Genomic DNA, 11,157 nt, shown 5'->3' on the forward strand with positions numbered 1-11,157 from the left:
GATCCCAAAAACTATCCTGCCGAAAGCTCCCCTAATTATCCCGTATTATTCCCGAAAGTGCCGAAATGACCCCGACGGGATTCCTGACGGATCCCGAAAACCATCCAGAAATTATGCCGGAAGGGACCCCAAATGATCCAGAAAAAGTCACGAAATGACCACGACGTGATCCCGAAAACTATACAGAAATGATGCCGGAAAGGTCCCTAAATGATCCCCTAATAGTCCCTAAATGACCCCGACGGAATCCCGGACGGATCCAGAAAACTATCTAGAAATGATGCCGGAAGGTACCCCAAATGATCCCGAAATAGTCCCGAAATGACCCTGACGGGATCCCGGACGGAACCCGAAAACCATCCAGAAATGATGCCGAAAGGGCCCCCAAATGACCCCGTATTAGTCGAGAAAGTCCAGAAATGACCCCGACGGGATGCCGAATGGATCTCGAGGGATCCCGAACGGATCAAACCATCCAGAAATGATGCCGGAAAGGTCCCCAAATGATCCCGTATTAGTCGAGAAAAAGTCCCGAAATGACCCCGACGGGATCCCGGACGGATCCCGAAAACCATCTAGAAATGACGCTGGAATGCACCCCAAACGATCCCGAAAAAGACCCCGACAGGATCCCGGACGCATCCCGAAAACCGTCCAGATATAATGCCGAAAGGGTCCCCAAATGATACCGTATTAGTCGGGAAAAAGACCCGAAATGACCAAGACGGAATCCCGGACGGATCCCGGAAACCATCTAGCAATGTTGCCGGAGGGTACCCTAAATGATCCCGTATTAGTCGAGAAAAAGTCCCGAAATGACCCCGACGGGATCCCGAACGGATCCCGAAAATCATATAGAAATTATGCCGAAAGGCACCCCAAATCATCCCGAAATAGAACCGAAATGACCCCGACGGGATCCCGGACGGATCCCGAAAATCATCCCGAAATGATGCCGATAGGGTCCCCAAATGATACCGTATTAGTCGAGAAAGAGTCCCGAAATGACCCCGACGAGATCCCGGACGGATCCCGGAAACCATCTAGAAATGATGCCGGAAGGTACCCCAAATGATCCCGAAATAGTCCCGAAATGACCCTGACGGGATCCCGGACGGAACCCGAAAACCATCCCGAAATGATGGCGAAAGGGTCCCCAAATGATCCCGTATCAGTCGAGAAAAAGTCCAGAAATGACCCCGACGAGATCCCGGACGGATCCCGAAAGTCATCTAGAAATGATGCCGGAAGGTACCCCAAATGAACCCGAAAAAGTCCCGAAATGATTTTGACGGGATCCCGGACGGAGCCCGAAAACCATCCAGAAATGACGCCGAAAGGGTCCCCAAATAATCCCGTATTAGTCGAGACAAAGTTCCGAAATGACCTCGACGGGATCCCGGACGGATCCCGAAAACCATCCAGAAATGATGCCGGAAGGGTCCCCAAATGATCGCGAAATAGTCCCGAACAGATCCCGGAATAGTCCCGAAAATGTCCCAAAATAACCCCGACGGGATCCCGAAAACTATACAGAAATGATCCCGGAAGGGTCCCAAAATGATCACGAAATAGTCCCGAAAAAGTCCCGAAAATATCCCGGCGGGATCGCGGACGGATGCCGAAAACCATCCAGAAATGATCCCGGAAGGGTCTCGATATAACCCTAACGGGATTACAAATAGGGTGAAGATAATTATAAAACCATGTTAATAAGGCAGCAGGCGCGTTGGAGCGAATGAAGAGTTACAAAGAAACATACAGGTAAAGCTAATAAAATCGTGCTAATAAAAACAATTGAAGGAGGGGGGATGGGGGGAGGAGAGTACCACTGATCGTTTTTCCAAAATTGTTTAGATCTCGACTTGTATGAGCCAGATACCAAAAATTATAGATTTAGGAGAAAATTTACATTGAGTTATAACAATTTATAGATTTTGAACCAGTGAGAGAGGAGGGGGGAAGGGGAGTATCACTGTTCACTTTGTAAGCCCTCGACTTATTTCACCCATTGAGTTTGTAATATTGGTGAAGGTCAGTATACGTAAAGTTATAATGTGTAAAAATTGTTAAAAAGTAATTATTCGAAGGGGTCGTGGGACGCCCCCTTTATTGACCTGGTATTATTGGCAACCCACAAGTATAATTGCAGTGTTCATTCAGTGACAAATTGTAGGCCAATTGATCTTTTTCATAATTCCTCGTGGGAAAGGTTGGAAATGGCAAAGAAATTGTTAACTGAAGCCCAGAACAAAACTCTACACAGAAATAATTTGAAGAAATCCCTAAAAACGTATTATCCGGGCGAAAAGGTTTTTCTAAGGCGTAATAAAAGACTTGGGATCAAATTTGATAAGGTTTTTATGGAAAAAGTTATCGAGAAAGATTTGGGTACCACAGTCTTGATTGACGGAAAGAAGATACACAAAAGCAATCTGCGATAAAAAATTTTTGGCTTGAAAAAAAAAATTTTAAAAAATATTAATTAATTAAAAGAAAATAAATAAAAATCTAAAATATCATACATACGAGAGGTCATAACCAAAAATCCACTTTTACAAAATTTGAAATTTCGCATTTTTTTTAGATATACCCTTTAAGAGTATCTAACTAATATTAATTATTTGTATTACGTAACATATAAATGGAATTTAAATAGAATTTAAGTTTCTATACGACTACGCCAAAACTCGTGCTGGAACCAACAAAAACATTTCGCATATCCACAATAGAAAGGTACAAATACAATTTTCATACAGCGATCCGAGGAGTCTCGAACTTTCGAAGGGGATAGTTAAGGTACCATTGGTTATCATGCTTTGTCAGTTGGGTTACATTGCAACTTGATGACCCAAAATATTTACATGATGGGTTATACTCCTCAACATCATCTTAACATCAACAGCGCCCCAGCAACAGCAGTTGTAATATACCTTATCACAGCATTAAGCAATTGCACTAATACCTGCTGCAGCAACTATTAGCATGACTTGGCAAAACAACAGCACACGTGAAAGCGTGGTGATCAAGTCGATCGATGGATGACTTAGTAACAGTGCGTTCTCAACAATAAATTGTTTTGACGCCGACGTTGAAACAGTTGTGGGTGTCCGACCCAATATATGTACTATGTACTAACATACTTAACAAAGATGTCAAGAAATTGAGTTGCTAGGTCATGATCAATGGCAACGATGCTTTCAAAGGGATAAGCAGCAACAACTGTTTAGTTATGCGGACCAAAGCGGGCATATAAAAGAGGTCGACTGGACATTAGCAATTAATTAAAAAGTGGATATCACAATGGCGAGTCGTATCGTCCTATAACAAGTGAAGTTGTAAAATACATATGTTAAATAAATAAGTTGTGAATATATTTATTCAACAAGTGTGAAAATACTTAATTTGTATAATAACTGAATCAGTTGCTATGAATAGTGGACACGCATAGAATACATAGAATTAGTGTAGAGGGTAAACATAGACACATATTTCAGTTACATCTGAGTATAATGCGTATTGAAATTTAGTAGTACAAATTTTATGCGCAGCAATTTCAGAGGTGTATTTAAAGTTTGCGCTTAGCAGTCCATATAAATTTAAAGTGTAAACGTCTATAGATGTAAAAAAAAAAACACAGCTAATGAGGCAGCGTTTAAGCAAGCAATTTTTTTTTTTTTTTTTCAATTAAAACCAAATTTCTTACCCGCAATATTATTTGAATATTTCATAGGATTTTCATGTCCATCGGGCACTTGCAAGTCAACAAAGTTCAATTTGTACTGCTCACGAGAAAAATTCGTCAGTTCATCTAACTCGCGTTGAATGCTACGTTGGAGAGGACTGACTAAATGCGGTTCCGGCATACGCGCTATAGCAGACTTGTCATTCTGAATTGGTAGATTATAAAACTATTACAGAACGCGAAAAAGCAAAGTATTCCAAGAACTTACGACGCTTATAAGATTTCCTTTAAATTTTCCAGCAAAGCCATAGCCAAAATCAGCTTCAAACTTCAGTAAATCTCCCTTATTATCCACTTGCAACTGGCAAATATCGGTAATACGTTTCAATTTCCATAAATCAATTACAGGCGGTAGTAGCTTTGCTGAAGATTTTTTGTCCACATCAGTCTTTTCGGGCAGCGCTTTCTGTTCCTCAGTAATAACGGGTAAGCAGGGTAAATTTACTTCGTAGCTGGCCGTTTTGCTATTAAAATTGAATAGTAAATTTTTCATATCTTTGGTATCGAATTGCCGCTCCAACAAATGAAATCTACACAGAGATGAATACATATAAATTTAAAATATTTATGATGCGAATTACTTAACTGGACTCACCTATATAAGTGTATATCGGCATACATATAGAAATTATGATCCTCTACAAATATATCGCAATTACGGAGATTTGGCGCACAAAAGCCTTTGGCCTCACCACCATCACCATCAGCACCGTCTCCATTGCGCGCACTTCGTTTATTTTGCGTCATTTGAGGTATTTGCAAATGGCAAATATTTCCATCGATTGTGTGTTTCAATGTTTGTTCGAATGTCATTGTTGTACTCTATAGAAATTACTAAAAATTTAACAATTTTGAAACTTCTTCCCGGGAAACCAAAACGAAAATATATAACAAAATGCAAAGCACATTGCACATTTTTCGAAGCAAAACAAATATTTACGAATGTCAGCACAATGCACATGAAGCGAAGACGAAAGTTTTTAACAGAGCTCTTGTATCATTGTAAATTTTACCAAGTAGCGCAACTAACAGCTGATCGGTGAAAATTCGCACATTCACACGCACAGTTCTCGACTCACTTTCAAAAAAAAACTTTAGATTGTTTAACTCAAATTTTAAAGTGAGATAATCCTTACGAATTTATGTATATAGAAAATATAAGGCGTTTTTGATGTTATTAAAACAATAGTTTTATTTATATTAAAGCTTTTATCATTTTTTTTTTTAACTTTGAAAAAACTCCGAACACCATTCCTTCATTATATGACATTCGACTGCCTAGTCCACTGCCTTCCACTCTATTCGCAACATAACCTCTACTTAAGCTGCCAAACTATATAGTAAACAATGTCTTGTATTTACATAGGCAATAATGAAATAATGTTCTTAATAATGTTAAAGCATTGTACAGGTCTACCTGTAAACCTGTACAATGATGTTAAAGTTTCTCGCTGGTGACAGCACTGTGTTTTCGAACTGTCAAAGGAAAAAATAAATATAAAAATAAAATATAAAAATTCGCGGAAAATATTTAATTTAATAATGAATAAGGATACGAAAATAATAGTCAGATTTGTGAAAGTGCCGCGCATGAAGGAAAATCGGTCGGAAATAAAATTTGCTGAAAACTACAGAATAAAACGAAAAATAGGTAGTGGATCGCATGGAGACATTTATCTTGGAATATGCATAAAAAGTGGAGAGGAAGTCGCAATTAAAATCGAGAGAACAAATGCGACACATCCTCAACTTTTGCACGAAGCAAAACTCTATAAAATTTTACGTCGAGGTGTTGGCATACCCAGGATACGACATCACGGAAAAGAAAAAAATTTTAACTTTTTGGTCATGGATCTGCTTGGGCCCTCTCTGGAGGATTTGTTCAATTCTTGCAAACGCCATTTTAGTATTAAAACGGTGCTAATGCTAGTGGATCAAATGATTGCGCGCCTTCATTACATCCATATGAATGGCATTATTCATAAATCTATTAAACCCGAAAACTTTGTTATGGGCATTGGACGAGATTGCAATAAACTATTTTTAATTGACTTTGGAAGGTCCAAGAAATATTGGGACCCAGTTTCCCGCACCCATATACCGTATCGTGAGGAGAACAATTGGACAACATCACGCTATGCTTCAATAAACTCCCATTTAGGCATTGAGCAATCTAGAAGAGATGATATGGAATCACTAGGCTATGTAATGATGTACTTCAATCGCGGAGTTTTGCCTTGGCAACGTATGAAAGCAAATAACATGCAACAAAAGTGTGAAACAATTTCGGAAAAGAAAATGTCTACTCCTATTAAAGTTCTTTGCGAAGGATTTCCAGAAGAATTCTTAATGTATATGTATTACTGCCGTAATTTGAGCTTTCAGCAACGACCTGATTATATGTATCTGCGAGAGAATTTTAGGATTTTGTTCAGAAAATTGAACCATCATCACGATTATATTTACGACTGGACAATGTTGAAGCAAGAAACACATCAGGGCCTACCAAATCCAGCAATATTGCTCGAACAAGCTGAGTCTCCTAACGAAAGTGAAAAAGAAAAAGAGAAGCAAGATGGAAAGCCCATGATATCTGATTAAATATAAATAAAGAGATAATTGTGTGTTCACATGAGTATTTTATAGGAATATAACTGTAATTTGATCGTTTTTAATAATACAAATGCATTTTGCAAATTTCATGGAAATTGATACCCATACACATGATGCATCGGACAGGTTGTTCTGGGCTTGACCCCAAAACCCGACGTCCACGTAACTTTTATGAATCTTTTGTGGCTCCTTGCTGCTCACGCCAAAGGGCGTCCCGTAGTCTACGCCTAAGCGAATCCCCACTACCTTCCAGCAGCTTCGCTGCTCAGCAAGCCACAACAAGTACCCGCTGCTGCTCGCGCCCCACGGCGCCAACAACTCAAACAGCTGATACCACTCATAACTACTACCTTCGTAGTAGAGCTGGTAGCAATGCTGAGCATCAGCCCCTGCCCCGTCTTCTTCTCCTCCCCTCTTTTCTGGCAGCAATCGTGCAGGTCAGGGAAACAGACTCTTAGTCCCTGCCTCCGTTTGCACCGTCTGCCAGCACAGAATATATAGGTTTGCGACATCCGCTCAATGCAGCTCCTGCCTTGGGTGGTGCCACTTTCCTAGATGCTCTGGTCTCCGCGACGGCAACCCCTCGACGGGTTTCATCGCGCCATGTTGCCAGGTCGCAAACCCAAATCATCCGGGTACCCCAATGCTTGCCCAAGGGCGCCCAGTCCCAAGGCCACAACAGCAATTGCGTCCTGGCCTTCCACAACCTAGGCGTAGTCACCCCTCACTTACCCCTAGAGTGGCGGCGTCACTCCTCATGCACTTCAGAATTCTGCAGTTCAACTGTAATGGACTAACTGGGAAGATTACGGAGATAGTCGATTTCATGAAGCGGCACAACATCCGCATTGCTGCGATTCAAGAGACTAAACTCACAGCAAGATCTGCATTGCAGACCTGCTCTGGTTATAATGTCCACAGGAAAGACCGCGAGAGCGGAAATGGAGGCGGCCTCGCGTTTATTATACACCACTCTGTGCAATATCATATATTTGATTCTGGCATCGACCGCAGTGACAATGTCTTAGAACGTCAAGGCCTATCTGTCCGGTCAGGCGATGCAAATCTAGAAATCATCAACATCTACATCCCTCCTGTCACCTGTTGCCCCAGTGGATACCGCCCTAATATCGAGGCCTTACTCACTGGCAACAATCGCATTATCTTAGGCGATTTCAATGCCCATCACGACCTATGGCATTCAAACTTGCGGGCGGACAGTAGGGGTGAGATGTTGGCGGATCAAATAGACGAAACGACGTTCTGCACAATTAACGGAGACGCCCCCACACGTATGGTAGGAAGCTGTCATAGCTCGCCAGATATCTCAATCGTGAGCGCAGAACTCGTAAACTGCGTCAACTGGCAGCCGATGGTAACATTGGCATCCGACCACCTGCCCATACTATTCGTACCGCCGACTTCATCGTCACCGAAAAACGCACTTTCATAAACTTCAAAAAAGGAAAGTGGGAAGAATATAAATCTGCAACAGACAGCAGCTTTGCTGCCCTCCCTATCCCGACTGATGCCCGCCAAGGGGAGCGTGCCTTCCGTAAGGTCATTGAATCCGCCTCGGCACATTTCATTCCCGCCGGGAGAATTCCCGAAATCCGGCCCCACTTCCCGGCGGAGGCCGCGAGCTTAGCGAGGGAACGCGACCTTATAAGACAGCTTGATCCAGGCGACCCCCAAATAAGGGATATAAACCAACGCATCAGATTGCTTGTGGACGAACACAAGCGGGCGAAATGGGAAGAGCACCTAAGAGGTTGTAACCTCTCTACCGGTGTAGGTAAACTTTGGTCCACCGTAAAGTCCCTATCGAATCCGACTAAGCACAAAGACAAAGTTTCCATCGCCTTTGGCGATAAGGTGCTGTCGGATGCGGAAAAATGCGCGAGTGCTTTCTGCCGACAATATATAATGCATCCTACGGTCCACAAAGATAGACGGAGAGCCAATAGACGTGCACATAAACACAAACTCAGCGCGTCACCAATTACCATCACCGCTAGAGAGGTTGAGGACGCCATTGGTCGCGCTAAACCATCCAAAGCAGTGGGCCCAGACGGCATAGCCATGCCGATGCTTAAAAACCTAGGGAAAGAGGGTTTCAAATATTTAGCGCATGTCTTCAACCTGTCTCTTTCCACCTTTGTCATACCCGAGAAATGGAAAATGGCCAAGGTGGTCCCGCTACTAAAGCCTGGGAAACCAGCTAATGTAGGTGAGTCATATCGTCCGATATCTCTCCTATCGCCAGTGGCAAAGACGCTTGAAGCCATTTTGCTCCCTCATTTCCAAGCACATTTGCAGCTAGCCCCTCATCAGCATGGCTTCAGAAAACTCCATAGCACTACCTCCGCGCTAAATTTCATTAGCACCCAGATAAATTGCGGTTTGAATCAATATCCCCACCATAGAACAGTACTCGTAGCGTTAGACCTATCAAAAGCTTTTAATACGGTCAACCATGGCTCGTTACTGGAAGACCTGGAAGGGTCTACCCTTCCCCCATGTCTTAAAAGGTGGACCGCAAATTATCTGGGTGGTCGGCAGGCATCGGTGCAATTCAGAAACGAAACAAAACAAAGGAGAATTAAACAAGGGGTGCCACAGGGTGGTGTCCTATCCCCGCTTTTGTTTAATTTCTACATATCTAAGCTACCTTCACCACCGGAAGGAGTCACAATCGTTTCCTACGCCGATGACTGCACAATAATGGCCACAGGCCCAGGCCCAAAGATCGATGAGCTATGCAATAAAATAAACGGCTATCTCCCTGATCTCTCCAGTTTTTTCGCCTCGCGAAACCTGTCATTGTCACCGACTAAATCTTCCGCGACCTTATTTACAACATGGACGCCCCAAATGTCGACCATATTGAACATCCACGTCGATGGCACTACGCTACCGACTGTCCTACACCCCAAAATCTTGGGTGTGACGTTTGATCAGGATCTACATTTTGGTGCGCACGCAACCGCAATTGTTCCAAGAATTCAGAGCCGTAATAAAATCCTCAAATCCCTTGCTGGCAGTACCTGGGGAAAAGATAAAGAAACGCTCTTGACCACATACAAAGCAATTAGCCAGCCGATTACGTGCTACGCGTCACCCATATGGTCGCCAAGCCTAAAAACCACCCACTGGAAGAAACTACAGGCCTGCCAAAATACTGCTCTCAGAATCGCCACGGGCTGTCTTCTTATGTCCCCAGAACACCATCTGCATAATGAGGCGAGAATACTCCCCATCAGGGAGAGAAATGAGATGCTGACCAAACAGTTTCTGTTGAATACCCAGAAACCTGGGCATCCCAACAGACATCTGATTGACGAACCAGCACCGCCTAGGGGCCTAAGGAGTCATCTCCGTAAGCATTTTGAGGAAATACGGCACCGGAGAACCCAGCCGTATGAAGCGGAAAAACACAAGCAGGTCCTTGGTGAACTCCATAGACAGGCGTCGGACCTTTATGTCGGGAATTGCCCGGTGAATCCAGTACTTGAAGAAAAATATCCAGAACTCGCAGAAGAGGAACGCATACTTCCCAGGGAAACGCGTGTCACTCTTGCTCAACTTCGTTCTGGATACTGTAACAGGTTAAACTCTTACCTATCCAGAATCAACCCCGACATACAAAATGTATGCCCTGCTTGCAATGTGTCCCCACATGACACCAACCATCTCTTTAATTGTAATGTGGAACCAACGCCTCTAACACCCCTTTCCTTATGGTCCACCCCTGTTGAAACGGCAAGTTTCCTTGGACTCCCGTTAGAGGATATTGATGACAATTTGTGATCGGTCGCGGCTATTAGGTGCGGCGAGCATTGCTACAACAACAACAACAACAACATGTATAACGACAAGGTGGTCTACATTGTGAATCAAACTAGAGGCTTGCTTTCATCCAAAAACGGTACCGCTATTTACGACCGCTAAAGAGCAGCCGTTATGCTCACCGTTTTCAGCGGGACCGCTTTGTTGGAAACTATGAAAATTTACGGCAGACGATGCACAAAATTGTATTTTACATTTTTCCTTTTTTTTTTTTAGTATTTCATCTTATTATTTTAACTGCACATACAAAAATAACATGTTCAAAAAAATTTTAATTAAAAAATTTTGTTAATTTTATAAATATTTGTCAAAATGTTCACCGCTTTGACAATAGCGGTAGGAAAAAACGGTGATGAACGAGTTTCTAACGTCATGACGGCAAGGTTGTTTTATGCCTGGCCTCTATATTACGTTGCGGTGAACTGCACCATCTTCTTAGTTTCCACCTAATAACTTTTACATTGCAATATTTTTGACAACGTACTCTACCGCTATGTAACGGCCGCTACATAGCGGCACCGCTTTCGAGGAAACCAAGCCTTAACTGCATAGACGTCAAAATTCCAAAGTGATTGGATCACCTGATTATAATTGACTATCGCTGTCTCATCCTGTATCTCTTTCTATCACCCGCTGAAGATAGCCGGCCCTATGCGCCGCCATATTAACACCCTGTCAAAACGCTAAAAAGTAGCCATATTGAACATGTTGTTGTAGCAATGCTCGCCCCACCTAATAGCCGCGACCGATCATAAATTGGCATCAATATCCTCTAACGGGAGTCCATGGCGCAACGATACAAGGTGGCAGCATGGGACAGCTGATTATAAACTTTTTTATTTGATTTGATACATCAACTTCCGGCGCAGTACGATTTTGACATTTGTCCAACGAATTTACAAAAACAAAGTACATAGAAATTTTATATATGTTAGTAGTTATGTAACCAT

General features: G+C 42.7%; 2 protein-coding genes across 2 annotated transcripts in view; one reads left to right on the forward strand and one right to left on the reverse strand.

Moving 5' to 3' along the window:
- The window catches only part of LOC137250365 (protein SHQ1 homolog), a 69,806-nt gene extending 65,086 nt beyond the window's left edge, over positions 1 to 4,720 (reverse strand). Inside the window, exons 1-3 of the mRNA XM_067783015.1 lie at positions 4,341 to 4,720; positions 3,954 to 4,275; positions 3,707 to 3,890 (exon numbers count right to left, since the gene is read on the reverse strand). Coding sequence (XP_067639116.1) covers positions 3,707 to 3,890; positions 3,954 to 4,275; positions 4,341 to 4,558 — 724 coding nt within the window. The 5' untranslated portion in view covers positions 4,559 to 4,720. The remainder of the gene's footprint in view (positions 1 to 3,706; positions 3,891 to 3,953; positions 4,276 to 4,340) is intronic.
- A 433-nt stretch (positions 4,721 to 5,153) lies between these two features.
- LOC137238916 (casein kinase I-like) lies at positions 5,154 to 6,429 on the forward strand. Its single transcript, XM_067763941.1, has one exon. It carries the CDS (start codon positions 5,288 to 5,290, stop codon positions 6,344 to 6,346), a length of 1,059 nt encoding a protein of 352 aa, XP_067620042.1. The 5' UTR covers positions 5,154 to 5,287; the 3' UTR covers positions 6,347 to 6,429.
- The last annotated feature ends 4,728 nt before the right edge of the window (positions 6,430 to 11,157 follow it).

Source organism: Eurosta solidaginis, chromosome 1 (genome assembly GCF_040869045.1).
Source record: "Eurosta solidaginis isolate ZX-2024a chromosome 1, ASM4086904v1, whole genome shotgun sequence".
In the NCBI taxonomy this organism is placed as follows: domain Eukaryota; kingdom Metazoa; phylum Arthropoda; class Insecta; order Diptera; family Tephritidae; genus Eurosta; species Eurosta solidaginis.

Bases quoted from the DNA above. Each gene is read 5' to 3' on its own strand.
- LOC137238916 (XM_067763941.1), top strand. From the start codon at position 5,288: ATGAATAAGGATACGAAAATAATAGTCAGATTTGTGAAAGTGCCGCGC.